The following is a 15934-nucleotide window of genomic DNA, read 5'->3' as shown; positions in this document are numbered from 1 at the left end:
GCCCACTGTTAGCCTCAGCTTCTGCCAACCTAGCAGTTTGAAAACATGCAAAAGTAAGTAGATCAATAGGTACCACTCCAGCGGGAAGGTAATGGCACTCCAAGCAATCATGCTGGCCACATAATCTAGGAGGCGTTTACAGACAACTCTTTGTCTTAGAAATGAAGATGAGCACCACCCCCCAGAGTCGGACTCCACTAGACTTAATGCCAAGGGGAAACCTTTACTTTTACTTTTTCCGCTTTATCTCTCCATACAGAAACCCAAAGCAGCTCACAATCAAAAACATTACACCTTAAAATATAAAAATATACAATAATAAAACAGTATATCAATATATATATTATATTATCAGAAGTAATTATATTTAATATATTAGAATTATTGTTACAATATTATATAATATTATAACAATGTATTATTGTTAGTATATTATATTACATTGTAATATTATGTATATTATATGTATGTATTTACAATATATTATTAGCATTGTACATTATTAGTATTATACATTACTATATTGTACTATAGGAACTCCCGGTGGCTTAGCAGGTTAAACCGCTGAGCTGCTGAACTTGCTGACTGAAAGGTCAGCAGTTCGAATCCGGGGAGCGCAGTGAGCTCCTGCTGTTAGCCCCAGCTTCTGCTAACTTAGCAGTTTGAGTAACTGCACTCCATGCAGTCATGCCGGCCACATGACATTGGAGGTGTCTATGGACAACTCCGGCTCTTCGGCTTAGAAATGGAGATGAGCATCAATCCCCCAGAGTCAGACACTACTAGACTTAATGTCAAGGGAAAACCTTTACCTTTTATATTACAATATTATTATAGTGTATTACATTATAATATTATCAATATTGTATGTATATACAATATATTTTATTAGCATAGCACAATATTAGTATTATACATTATTATATTGTACTATACCACTATACTGCAATATTATTAGTAATATTATTTATTATTTTATAATTTTACATGTAACATATAATATACAATTGTTATATTACCATATATAATATTTTTATAATATTTTTTGTACATAGTATGGATTCCATGTTGGTTCAAGTGGTGCCAAACTGGATTAATTCTATAGTGTAGATTAAGCATAGGCAAGCTTGGGCTCTCCAGTTTTGGAGTTCAACTCCCACAATTTCTAACAGCCAAGGCATTCTGAAACATGGCCGCAAGGGCAGGGAGGAATCATAGGGATTTGTAGTTTAATGAGGAAGCAGTGCTCTTTGCCTGTCCTAAGGTCTGTTTTTGCCCTTTTTGAGGGGTTAAAAGGTGCAAACACAGCCCTTAGGACAGGCATGGGCAAACTTGGGCCCTCCAGGTTTTTGGACTTCAACTCCCTCAATTCCTAACAGCCAACACACTGAAACACGGCCACAAGGGCAAAGAAGAATCATAGCAAAGCCCCCCTTAAAAGGGGCAAAAACTGCTCTTATGGCAAGCATGGGAAAACTTGGGCTCTCCAGGTGTTTTGGACTTCAGCTCCACAGTTCCTAACACCTTGAGGATTCAAGTTTGCCCATGCTTGGTGTATATGCACCTAGAATCCTGGCGTCGTCTTTTGCCCATTACCTGGCAGCCTAGGATGTTTCAACCACCTTTCAAGGGTGCGTCTACAGCTACGCTGTAGAATTAATAGAGTTTGACACCACTATGAACTGCCAAGGCTCAATGCTCTGCAATCATGGGAAGATTTGTTTTACCAGGTCTTTAGCCTTCTCTGCCAAAGAGTGCTGCTTCCGCATTAAACTACAAATCCCAGGAATCTGTTGAGTCATGACAGTTACAGTTACCAACTGCATTCATTCTATGATGATTTATGCTGTATGACCTAGGCTTGGTCCCACTTGTAAACCGCTCCAAGTACCTTCGAGGAGGTGGTTGGCGGGATAGAAAAATAAACTTATTATTCTACAGTTGAGATGCAAATCAATATTCACTCAGTTTAATAAGGGCCACTGGGGTGGATTAGCGATCAGTCTCTGCCACCTGGTGTCTATTTGGATCTTTTAAAGTGGTGTCAAACTTCTTTAATTCTCCAGTATAGATGCACCCAGAACCTTGGCATTGAGTCATCCTGGGATAAAACAGCCGCCTGGTGGCATAGGCTAGCTCAGTGCATACATGCCATAGGGTTAATTCAGCTTGACACCACTTAAACTGCCGTGGCTCAATGCCATAGAGTTATGGAAGGTTGTGGATTTACAAGACTTTCATGTGCAAGAGTGCTGGTGGCTCACCAAACTACTAATATAGCATTGAGCCCCAGCAGTTAAAGTAGTATCAAACTACATTAATTCTGGAGCATAGATGCATGCTTTGATATAGCAAATCCATATTGGTTCAGTCAGCTAAAGGCCACTCAGGTGGATTAGCCAACAGTCTATGAAATCTAGTGTCCTTTTGGATATTTAAAGTCGTGTCAAAATGCATTAATTTCTACAGTGTGGATGCAGCCTTGGTTGGTGGAAGATTCCTGACAACCTTCTTCCCCATTTGAGAGAAAAACAAATCAGCTTTATAATCCTTTACCACTGCAGTTGGGTTGAGGGCCCTGGGTTTCTAAAAATTATTATTATTTAATTGCTTCAGAGATTGCCTAGCTTTCTCAGGGAGTATTGCCTTGGAAAGAGCACATCTTTCTTGTGAATATCACTTTTTCTTTTTTCTTTTAATCCCCTGAAGCCCACCTATCACCAACCTTTCCTTGATCAAGACTTATTGCCATTAAAATAACCTGCTTGTTATGGGTGGGATTTCCCACATCTGTTTCCCCCCTTCTTTTTTAGTGCATGTGTGTGATGCAGTGAAAGGAAAGAGCAATCTATTTATTCCTTGTAAGAGGCTGGTAATCCCATCTCAGACTTCACTTCACTTGTAGGCATATCTTGGCTGAGTAATGCTATACAGACACAATGGATGAAAGCATTCAGGACACAGGTTGACTCTTTAGGAGAGGAAAGGCTAACTTCATCTTGGGCCTGCAAGGCCAACACTTCTAAGCCTTGTGTGTGTGTTGTTGTTTTTTCTTTTTAAAGAAAACACAGTCATGTGATTAGCATGCAAACATACCTTGGTAGTATCAGAAAGGAGTGGCATGACCTTTGTTCTAAATGTCAGAACAGTGCTGTAAAACTTGACTGATCCCAGGGCAATTTAGGGAGAGAAGAGAGAAACTATATATGAACCAGGTGGCCTGTATTTAAGACCACCTTGTCTGTAAGCTTTGTAATTTTTAGTGTGACATCTTCCCAGTATTCCTTAAAAATTTGTGGAGGGATCTTCTTCTGGTTAAGGAAGTTTTGTTTTTAAAGGAGACATAAAAGTTTCAACAGAATACTCTTCTAAAACTGAGTGGCAATTGTGACTTTTGAAAGGTCCATCACTTACATTCATTTCTGTTTTGAAACAAAGTACAGGTAATGAGATGCTCAGAAGTGATACTGCTTTTGAGAAATTCATTTAGCTGAATGTATGTTTACCTTTCAAAAGAGATTTGAGAATCGTTACAGCAGCACTGATCTGTAGAAATGGTAATGGTAGGAGTGGTAATAGGGTAAATGCTGGGGTGTCTGTGTCTATACTCTGTCTATATCTGACTACTAGTCTGAACTACACTCCTGCTTTCTGTTCCAAACTCAGTCACAGGGGCTGCATCTACACTGTATAATAGTTTGGCATCACTTTAACTGCCATGCCTCTATGGTATGAAATACTGCGTATTTGATGAAGCACCTTGGGAGAGTAAACTGAAGAGCTTGTGAAACCACAGCTCTCACCTGTGTTGATTTTTCAACAAAAAATGTAGTGTTGGCAACCAGTGTTAGTTTAGACTGTTGCCATGAAGATTATGTGTATGTGGTCTGTGTGCAATACAGGTATTGCTCAACATCCTTTTATCTATTAAAGGAAAAACAGAACATCCTCTGTTTGCAGTTTCCTGGGCTTTTAGTACTGCATTCTATAACTGCATCATTCCAGTTGTTTCCACTTGCAGTTACCAAATGTTTTACCCCAAAGTGACTGCAAAATGAATTTAGCTTATTAAGAAATGTAGTGGATGTAGTTTTTCAGGATTTCCCTTTTCCACTCTGTAAGCTACTATGACACTGAAGGCATTTCCTTTTCTCAGGCAAAGAAGAAATTGCAAAAATGTGATGGAATCTTACCTATAAATCTGTTGAACTACATTGCTGAACAGTTTTAGAAGTTCAGTATGAAAGTGAATGTATTACTAGTATGCAACATATTAAATTTGCAGAATGGTATTTATATCTTAAAACTAATCTGAAAATCATATTACTCTTAGTGTTGTCACTAAGAAAGGCACCAGATTTGTAGAGTGTTTAAAAACAACATCACAATTATCAAAATGGCATAACATTTTCTTTATAAAATGTGTGTGTGACAAAAATATGCAAATGCTTTTCATACTGCACACATGTTGTCTGTATAGAAATATATAAAATTAGATACGCTGTGTGTTTGGTATTTTTTTAGGCTGGCTGTCACCTTCAGGTATAGTTTTTTAATCTTCTACAGTATAATGTTATACTCTTAATTATATTTTAAACATTTTTTTTAGAAAAATATACATAGTTGAGCTTGCTAAATAACTTCTTGGAATGTGATAATATGGAAACAGAGACCTGGATATTGTGTTGTATCTCTACCAGATGCATTCCCATCTATCCTGTTATCTCCCTTTAAAAAGTATTGGAGGTTGGGAGATCCTTTTGAACAGGTTTGGAATATCATAAAATACTACAGCAGGATATTGAGAGGGATACAATCCTAATTTTACTGAGACTGCATACAGATATGCAACCCTGAATCTTGATCAGAAATCCCACAGTTAAACAGATATTATCTACAATATAATTTTAATCATGTGGTCGATCTGGTTTGCTTTCTTGATTCCCAGTGGTGGAAACTTGGTTACTGTTCCAAGACATAGATTTTTTTTTTACTTCAAGAAATATTTTCTTTGTTTCTCCCTCATCTTTCAGAACAAGTTAAAGACAGAAGGATAACATGTATCCAAAGTATATTTTTTTCTCATTAATTTATTCCAAGGCAGTGTATTTGGTTTCATGGAGAATGATAGATTAGGAATATTTCATGGCTTGTATCAGTTATCTATTTATTTTTTATTTATTACATCACTTCTACCCTGCCCTTCTCACCCATCAGGGGACTCAGGGCGGCTATTGATTTGGCGTGTTTAGACTCAATTTCAGTGTAATATAGTGGTATAAGCAAGGACTGTATCTGGAAGCTAGGGTTCAATTGAATGCTTAGTCAAGGAAATCCAGTGGATGATCTTCGGTACATTATGCTTTCTCAGCATCAGAGGAAGGTAAATGCAGCCTCCCATGAACAAATCTTGCCATGAAATCCTCATAATTTGGTCACCTAAGGATTGCCATAAGGCACACAACGACAACAACAAAAAACAAAGTAATCATTTTAAAAGTTACTTTTTCTACTATAAAGTTCGACCTTGTTTTCAAAATATTATAAAAGGAAAACACAGATAAGAAAAAAATCTGCCCCATTTGTCTGAAAACACTTGTAATGTAGACAGTTCTTAATATTAACTCTGAATAGTTGTTTGGGTTTGTAAGGTGCCGCAAGAGGCTGTTTTTTCATCCTTGTTTCTAAACTTCCACTTTATTTAGAAGAGAGTTCATTTATTTGGGAAGAGTAATTTTTCTTCATTTTGTCATGTACATCCATCATATGAGCAGACTCACATTTATGCAGCAGGATTCTACCTTTTTGCCCCCCCCCCCCCCAATTGTCTCATTAGTCTGCAGTAGAAGATCCTTGACCAGAATTGAGGTATATAAAGGCACCAGAGAAAATCTGTTCTACCAGCAGCAGTTCCCTTGCTTTGGCTGTTGGACAATTTTCGATCCACCCAAAGTGTATTCAATAGCTTAAGTATTCTCTTTAGAATATATATTGTGGAAGTTAGGTATATGCCAATAAAATGTAATGATTCACTAAGGTGGAAAAACCAAACGTAAGACCTCAAAATCAGAAGTCAACATCTTGCCTAGTACAGTACTTGTAACATTTAGGAGTGGTAACATATTTAGAACTATGTTCTTTGTGGATAATCTGTCACATCTACATTCTGGTGGTTGATGAAGCCAGTTGATTGGCAGCCCCCATTCCTTTTCATTTTCTTTATGACCTCTTTTTCTTCCTCCCTTTCCATCTAATGAGCTGTTGAGGAAGGAGCAGATCTGCCAGGGTTGAACTTGTAACTTGCTGAGGGGCAGTCAAAATTATGTCAAAGTCCTTATTGAATTCCCAGACAGAGCCTCAAGTTGCTTGCCTGTGTTCAGATGTTTCTAATAAATTTATCTCTCTCCTATAGTTTGCATAAGTTCCTGACAGGCATAAGCTTAATGATTACTTTTTAAAAGAGATCCATTTTATTTTCTTTCAAAATGAAAACAAGGAAATAAGAAGTCTTAGGCTGTCTTTATGGATAAACAGTTTATTACAGCATAAATTTCTATGACTGAAACCCATTACTTCAGTTGCTGTAGAACTGTACTAAAGTCCAGAAAACTGGTTAGCCTTGAAAGTGACACAAGATTAATTTCCATTCCCTCTTTCTGCCCCTTTTTATCTCTCATTTGACTGCATTGTTAAAAATGAGTGACAAGAATTTTACTCTGCATTCTAAGAACTCAACTATGGCTTTGTCTATTCACGCTGTGTTCCATTCCATTCTGTTATAAATAGTTTTGTTTAGTTTATGTCTAGTGAAAGGTGCAGAGCTAATTATTTCAGGGATGTGAAAGGGTTGGTCCATAAGCTGCATGTGGTCCCAACCCCTCAAGGTCTGTGATGTGTGAACAGGTTGAGTATCCTTTATCCGAAATGCATGGGATCAGAAGTGTTTCAGATTATTTCAAATTTTGGATTACCTGTTTTTACACATACGTACATAATGAGATCTTGGAAAAGTCAAAACACGAACTTCATTTATGTTTCATATATACAGTTGAGTCTCCCTTATCCAAGCTAAACGGGCCGGAAGAAGCTTGGATAAGCGAATAGCTTGGATAATAAGGAGGGATTAAGGAAAAGCCTATTACACATCAAATTAGGTTATGGTTTTACAAATTAAGCACCAAAACATCATGTTATACAACAAATTTGACAGAAAAAGTAGTTCAATACACAGTAATGTTATGTTGTAATTACTGTATTTATGAATTTAGCACCAAAATACAAAAATGGCTTGGATAATCCAGAGGCTTAGATAAGCGAGGCTTGGATAAGTGAGTCTCTACTGTACTTTATACACATAGCCTGAAGGTAATTTGATGCAATATTTTAATAATTTTGTACATGAAACAAAAATTATATACTGAATCATCAGAAAGCCATAGCTATAATCTTATTTCCAGTAATACCATATAGAACATATATATTCATGTATATGTCAACTTCATGTATAAGTCAAGGACAGATTTTGCAGCCAGATTTATGGATTTTGATATGACCTGTAAATAAATCAAGAATCATTCTACAGAGAGGGGAAAACACCAATGCCACCTCAGGAGATTAGCCACCCCTGGCCACCACCAACATTTCCTAATCTATAAGTTAAAAAAAGTCTATGTGTTGCCACGGCAGGGTGAGTAGAAGGTGTTTCTTTAAGGTTTTCCTAGAACGATTTAAGGACTTGCCTTTTGCTGCTTTACTCAGAGAAGGGAATAGGCATTCTTTCTTTTTCTTTTTTCAATAAGAATTAAGGTGCAGTACTTACATTGACCCATGGAAAAGTTGACTCAGGTTTTTAAGTTTATTGTTTTCACTTATATTTCTAGACTTATACATGAGCATACAGGGTAGATGGGGAGAAAGCAGTTATTATTTCTATTGATTTAATTGCTCGCACTTAGTTCTGAATACTTTAGACAACTCCCTGTATAGATCTTTTGCTGCATGATAGCAATACCATGAACATGCAAATATGTATGAAGAGAAATGTAAGCAGCATCCTGCTGAGTAAGAAGAAGAAAAATCTATCATGAAATATATTAATTCTGAAAGTTTGATCATTCAGTCTTTTGGAACTTCTTTTTTAGACAGAAGTAATCACACTATGCTGATTACACATTTTAAATGTCTCTTTAATGTTTCTTGGGACTTGTAAAATAGGAAGTTTTTTGTATCTGCATATATCAGGTACTAAATGTAAAATGTGCTTTTCTCTTTTCTTTAATTCTTTATTAATTGTAGAGACAAGTAGAGTAATGCAAATCTCAGTAAGGAAATCCCACTTACGTTTTCACTCAATATAATGTATCTGCACAATGGGTTAAACCCTTGTGCCAGCTGAACTGCTGACCTGAAGACTTGAGGGTTGGCAGTTTGAATCTGCACAGCGGGGTGAGCTCCCATCTGTAAGCCCCATTTCCTATGCGGGGACATGAGAGAAGCCTCCCACAGGATGGTAACACATCTAGGTGTCCTCTGGCAATGTCTTTGTAGATGGCCGGTTCTCTAACACCAGAAGCGACTTGCAGTATATTCTCAATTCGCTTCTGATATGATAAAAAATCTTATTTACTTAACCTTACCAATCCCAATTCCATCCTTATCAACCATTTGTGTCTAGCAGTTTTTATTCCCCCTTCGCCTCCCACCCACTGGAAATAGTTGTATTTTCAATTTGAGTATTACTTGAAAAAAAAGTGCTTCCCTCTAAGACTGGAGAGCCACCGCCAATCCGAATAAACAATACTAGCCTTACAAATAGTATGGTGTGGCAGAATTATGCTGCATCCTTGCACAGTCAAGGCATTCTTAACACCCACCCATTAACCCCATCAGGATACTGTCTAAAGCTGTTTAGAACTTGTGGAGACTAATCACCTCTTCCCTTTTCCCTCTGTAGCTTCCTGCCTATTTTAACCTAAATATTATGTTTGAAGGGACCAGATCTTATCTGATTTTGGAAGCTAAGCAGGGTCAGGCCTTATTTTAGTACTTTATATTCCCTGGGAGTTTTCATTCTAGGCAGTGTTCAGAGGAAAGCATTGGTAAGCCATAAGTGGACAAGTGATTTGAAGGAACATATATCACTTTTTCAAGAGGTGCTTCTTGGACTGTTGTTGTTGATTCTATCAAAACTAACTTATACTGAATATACTTTTGCAGGAGCCATAAAATATTTTTGGCCTGATTTTCAACTAAAAAACCTAGAGTAGCGTATAGATTGATTAAAAATAGTATAAACGTGTAACACAAAAGAAGAACCAAATTCCTGGTCTTAAAAGCTAGTGTACTTACAGTGACCAGTAACTGAAGTTAAAAAGGAGCTGATTTTCAGTGGAGCTGATAGAAGGCCTCAGCTTCATGTCTCTTTCTCTGCGGAGCCTTATGGAATGATGGCCTAGCAGTTTCAAATTGTGATAGGCATTGCACCCTTTCACTACTTTATTAGAGGGTTTTTAAAATGAAGTAATTTGCATGCACATTTGACTTCTTTATATCTGTAGTACTTATCTGTACATAATATGATCTACTGCATTATTTTACTAAGGACTGGGTCATGATTTTTTCCTGCCATAAACAAGTAAATTTTTACTACAGTTGCACTTCCAAAACCATTTAAAATTATTTTAAATAGCCGTTTATTTATTTCATAAGTGCATTTAAATTGTTTAAATATGTGAATTAGTGTAATTGTATTTTTATATTTATCTTCTACATGTTTGAACTGTATTGCTTTTTAAGTTAGCTACTTTGTACACAAATCTTGGAGGGGCAGGGTATAAACAAATATTATAATATAATAATTATAATATAAAGCCCTTGACTTATTTCACATCACATTAAATCTGTACTCATGTACCTCATTTTCTGGAAGTAAGCTTTACTAAGTTAAATGGAATTATACTTATAAATCAACATAGGTTGCAACATCTAATTGTGTGGCTCTTTCAAGTCCCATGGGATCCCAACCAAGTGCACCTAATTTTTCTCTGTGTCAGTTTTGTCAAGAAATCACCAGCATCATACACACATATCATAACCAAGGCCTTACAGGAAGGCTGTTTTGTCCCATTTTCATACCTGAAATAGATCTCTGTATAAACCTTTCTCTTTTTTTCCAAAACCATGGGGGCATACAGACTTAAAATTGTGCAAAATGGTCACTCAAATCTTCCAGAGCATGGCCATTTTATTTGAAGAAAAAGCAAGAAGTGTAGAGATTGGGGAATGGAGCTGCCAAGAGATCTTGGTTGTGGCATGCAGCCTATCAGTCATACTTTTCCCATCTTCACAATTAAGTGATTGAGAAATAACCACAGCACTTCCTTTTTCAGTATCTGATCATTTTATTTCTCTACCCTATCCAGAGCAACAATGGATCTTAAAATGCAGTCAGTCATTCCTTCAGAACATAGGCAATTTATCCTTACCATGAAACAACTAAACTATCCTTATAGACTTTTGCCAGAAGAGGCATTCTTTCCAGGACAATTACATGAGGCAATCATCCTTAAAATATTTGTCACTTTAAGTCTCAGCCTGATGCCATGTGGACTTTGGCCTAATTTCAAAAGACCTCTGTGTCATAGTTTGCCTCAACAGTTTTGCTGATCCTCATTATGTCATAATTATTACATGCACAATCCACCTAGGTCTCTTTAAACTTAACATTAAAACACCTACTATAGCATTTAAATAATTTTGTGCTTTGTGAGGTTGATTTATTTGTTTATGAAAACAGTACTAGTTCTCTCTTGTCAATGCAAAAGGTTTCTGCCACCAGGATGTCCTAGATCTTTTCTTTCAGGCTAACACTTCCTTGTTGCATGGAAGAATGTCTAATCATTAGTTTATAGTGAAGTATTATATCCCAGTAAAGTAATGCGGTTCAAATTAAATAAAATATTTCTCTGCCCAGCAGTACAGCAACCATATAAAGTAGGTCAGGCCGAAGGGATACTGACTGAGGCTGGATGGCCATCTGTCGGGGGTGCTTTGAATGTGATTTCCTGCTTCTTAGCAGGGGGTTGGACTAGATGGCCCATGTGGTCTCTTCCAACTCTACTATTCTATGATTCTATGATTCTATGATTCTATGACTGGCCCATGGTCACCTAATAAGTTTGGAGTGGGATTTGAACTTGATTCCCTTCACTCTGGCAATCTGTCTGTTCCTATTTCTTTTGCTTACATCTTCATCAACCTAAAAAAAAGTCAATTCTGTATTATTAAATTCCCTTAGCTAAATCATGATGCATTCTTGTGCACTAAAAGGTATACAGTTGCAGCTATAGTAAGAGCATTAGTGACTGGTCTTAGTATTCACAGAAATCATGAGAGCTGAATGGCTGTGCTATAAATTCCAAGACCAATCAGTGCAATGTAGTAATCGGTCCTTTTCTGTTTTCTATTAATGTAAAGGAGGAAAGAAGGGAATGGTTTTACCATTACTTTGCCTCTGAAGTTTGCTGTAATTTGTCATTGCACTTGGCAGACATTCAAGTGTGCTAATGAAGCCCTGGTACTATTGTGACGAGCATGTCTCTTAAGTGTATAAAGCTAGTGAACTGTTCTGTATCTATAATTGAACTGAATATATTTTCATAGAAGTTTATTCATTATGGGTGCCACCACATCTAACTTAGAGGACAGTATATGTGTGACAGAATATAGTTTAAAGGTTATAATGCTAAGTCTGTGTGACTGACTTCGCTATTTTGTTTGTTTTTTGTTTTAACTATAACTCAGATTTACCAACTGAATCCATGTTCAAAATAATGACTTGAGTTGGAGAAAATGAAGTCACATGAGTGTTTCTAACCACAAATGAACATGTAGTTCACAAATTTTTAACTTGTACTAAAAGCAAGTCCACAAATTGCTTCATTCAAAAATCTACTTCTCCCCTCCCATCCTTTTTACATTGTGTAATTTAAATTTTTACTATTATGCAATTAATAAAATACATATAATCTACTGCAAATTGTGTAGAAATTTATCAACAAATCCCACTACTGTCTACCTACCTCAGTCTTGATTGACCTTACCCTGGAGAAATCTTTGAAATAATTTTCAACTCTCAGAGAACCCTTACATATCTGCAGCTTTTTGTTTTTAAATCATGATCTGCCATGCAATCCTAGTATTTTGGGAACTCTCATATAGGCCCTAGCGTATAATTATTGAAATAGTCTTAAGACCTTCGTTCTGAGGCTGGAACAGTGTTGCATTTAACCTCTTTTTGTCTTCACTATGAGTACTACTAAAAAGCAGCATAGCTTTAAAGAAATGAGCTGTGTGTCTGTCCTGAGTTTCTACTTGAAGATGATGTGTTATTTGCATAATTATCTGGAATTTAATGCCAGTATAGCAGATCTACTTTCTCTGAGTAATGTTATAATGCTCACAAATAGATTTGCCTGTTCAAATTGTTATGCACTTATCCTTTGGGGACTTACACTGTATTGCTTTATTTAATGTTGTCATTAAATGATCAGCTTTCTCCAAAGTTTCCTGACTATTTTGCAGTCTGTATCAGGTTTTTTTTTTTACTAAATGGCTGCAATCTAACATCCCCTTGACTTAGTGCAAATCGTCACATATGGAGATACACCAGCACTACACAACTCTGTGTAATATGGCAACATTATGCAACAAATGTCAATGACTAGGTACTGTTGTATGATACAGTCATATTAGACAATACTCAAGGCACTACTGAAATGCACAGTATAGGATTTGCAATACACAGTGTGCAGCTGCAACTCATAATTGCAACTTGCAAAGACAAGGCATAAAGAAACATCCTGTCTGCAGTGGTGACTTTCTGGCCCCACATTCATAAATCTCTAACTGGATGCTAGCCAAACTGTGAGAAATCTTCTGACTGAAAGGACTAAACACTAGCATTTTTTCATACAATAAAGAGTGTTTTGTCAGTTTAGTTAAAAAAAAACAAGAGCAAAAAAAAACCAAATTATTCATACACTTTGTTACACCAATAGAGAGTTCTCATAATCTTAAGAGGGTTTTTTTGTTTCAAATATTTGTATTTGTTTTTCTCTAGTGGACCAACTACATCCATGGGTGGCAGGACCGGTGGGTGGTCTTGAAGAACAACACTTTAAGTTACTACAAGTCTGAAGATGAAACAGAATATGGCTGCAGGGGATCAATCTGTTTGAGTAAGGCTGTCATTACAGTAAGTGTTGTTTCAAGGTTTATTTATCTTGTTATACCAGTTTTTCAGATGCTATTCTCTGGAAATAGACTTTGAACAGTACAGATGAGAAAATATTGAAAAGGATTTTTAAATGGCTACAGCAAATTATAATACAAGAATGGGTCAAAAAGTGTTGCCTCCTGTGTCATATAACAGCAGAAGTTGCTACAGATCATTGCCTGAACTCTCCTCTACAAAAAACCACTGTTCAACTTAGTCACCATCAATTTGTACACATTTGTGCCATCGTTTAACCCAGGCATCCAAACCATTTTGGAAAGATTCAGGGTCTTGCTTCGTGACCCATGATTTTAAAGCTGTTTTAACGTCATTCAAGTCATTGAATTTGAAATCACATAGGTTGTCTATTTGGACCTCTGAAAGACAACCTATGTGGTTTCAGATATGTAGTTTTGTAGAGGATAGTTTAGGCTATGAGTTGTAGCAACTTCTGCTGTTACGTGTTCATTAATAATGTTTTTATGACACAGGAGGCAAAACATTTTGATCCACCCTAGTACTTTTTGGCCTTGGAGGCTGATACAGTAAATATTTTGAATAATTGTTGGACTATATGGTTTAATTCAAATTCATGAAGACCCTTCCTGTATTTGGTGTTGCCTTTCCTGCTATTAGAAATATGCCTCTTGTACTTAAAAATTACTTGTCTTCTGGATAGTTGGCACACTGTACAAAAATAAAAAGCAATCCAGTTGTACATAGTTATCTCAAATGTATATAAAATGTTTTGAGCGAGGCCTAATTTTCCCACACCAATATTTTAAGAAGCATTTTATAAAGACATCTGAGGCTTGATTCATTCATAGCCAACAGCATCATGAGACCTGTCAGGACCCAGGCTGCAGAGCACCAATAACCATGCGCAGAGACCAGAATCTATCTAATATCTTTATTAAAGGAATATATAAAGTCAATAAAAACAAGTGAAGAACGGGACTACATGGCCCATGAGTCATCACATCCTCCTTGGCTTGGTCCAGTTGTTGGAGCAATAGTTGTTGTACCGCTGTGAGTTCTTGCAGCCAGTCCTCCGCTGCAGGGACTTCTGAGGTTTCAATGACAGAAGGAAAGAAACGTGGATGGAATCCGTAGTTTGCAAAGAACGGGGTTTTCTTGGTTGAAGCCTGGACACCGTTGTTGTAGGCAAACTCTGACAGAGGTAATAGGGACGACCAATTGTCCTGTTGATAGTTTACATAACAGCGAAGGTATTCTTCCAAAGTGGCATTGGTGCGCTCCGTTTGCCCATCTGTTTGGGGATGGTGAGCTGAAGATAAACGAGAGTCTATGCCCAGTAGTTGTTGCAGTGCCTTCCAGAATCGAGAGGTGAATTGAGATCCACGGTCAGTGACCAAACTCTTGGGCAATCCATGTAGCCGGAAAATATGTTGAAGGAATAAATCTGCAGTCTGTTTGGCCGTGGGAAGGCCATCACAAGGAATGAAATGAGCCAATTTGGTAAAAAGGTCCACCACTACTAGGATCGTGGTATATCCAAGGGAGGGTGGTAGGTCAGTGATAAAATCTGCAGAAATTATTTCCCATGGACGAGATGGAGTAGGAAGGGGATGCAGTAGCCCTGAGGGCTTCTCCCTTCTTGTCTTGGAACGCTGGCATACCGGGCAGGTATTGACATATTTCTCCACGTCCTTGCGGATCTTGGGCTACCAGAAATCTCGTAGGATCAAATGCATGGTTTTGAAAAGTCCAAAATGCCCTGCTGGCTTGCAGTCATGACACAGATGAAGTGCCTTTTCTCTGCCTGGTCCTGGAGGGATGTAGACATGATTTCTGTAGCATAATAGCCCATCCTTAAGTGAGAAAGGGAAACGTCCTTGGCGAATTTGATCTTGAGCCCAGGCATCCGCCTGTTGACTGGCTCTAATTTCTTGAGCACAAAGAGGTCCTGGAGTAGAGGGAGTCGGTTCAACTGAAGTGGATTTGGTGTTTCCCACTGTGAGCGTGGCAAAGTTTTCGGGCTGCAGCAATTGGGATTCGAAGGTCTCTCTGCGTCCTGCAGCATACTCTGCTTTCCGTGATAGAGCATCTGCTTGCTTGGTCTGAGCTGGGGTTACATAATGGATCTGGAAGTCAAAACGCTCAAAAAATAAAGCCCAGTGCTGCTGCCTCTGATTTAGCTTGCGGGCAGTTCTTAGATGTTCCAAATTACGATGGTCAGTATGAACCTCAATGGGAAATTTGGCCCCTTCTAACCAATGTCTCCAATTTTCAAAGGCTGCCTTTATGGCCAAAAGTTCCTTCTCCCAAATAGTGTAATTCCTCTCTGGGGCTGTTAGTTGACGGGAGTAAAAGGCACAAGGATGAAGATGTTCTCCCACTGGTTGCATGAGTACAGCCCCAATTGCCACATCGGAGGCGTCAGCCTGCACAACAAAAGGGGTTCTAGGATCAGGGTGCTGTAGAATTGGCTGGGTCGTGAATAACTTCTTCAGTTGCTGGAACCCTTTCTCTGCTTGCTCCGTCCAGCGGAAAGGCTGTTTTCCACGGATGCAGCTGGTGATTGGGTCAGACCAGCGGGCAAAGTCTGGGATGAATTTGCGGTAGTAGTTCACGAACCCCAAGAAACGTTGCACTTCTTTCTTGTTGATTGGCGCCCGCCATTCCAATACTGCTGAA

The 15934-nt window shown here is 37.8% G+C and overlaps 1 protein-coding gene across 3 annotated transcripts in view; it reads left to right on the top strand.

Moving 5' to 3' along the window:
• cert1 (ceramide transporter 1) overlaps positions 1-15934 on the top strand; it is an 80615-nt gene that overhangs the window by 2042 nt on the left and 62639 nt on the right. For 2 of the 3 annotated variants that reach the window (XM_003216254.4, XM_008102942.3), the window contains exon 2: positions 13121-13255. In XM_003216254.4, coding sequence (XP_003216302.1) covers positions 13121-13255 — 135 coding nt within the window. Of the gene's footprint in view, positions 1-6789; positions 6885-13120; positions 13256-15934 lie in introns of those variants that run through there. The other variant, XM_062972334.1, reaches the window with a different exon arrangement.

The sequence above is a fragment of the Anolis carolinensis genome, chromosome 2 (assembly GCF_035594765.1).
Source record: "Anolis carolinensis isolate JA03-04 chromosome 2, rAnoCar3.1.pri, whole genome shotgun sequence".
NCBI lineage: Eukaryota > Metazoa > Chordata > Lepidosauria > Squamata > Dactyloidae > Anolis > Anolis carolinensis.
Note: the sequence above shows the minus strand (reverse complement) of the source record. Positions and strands in the feature narration are given on the sequence as shown.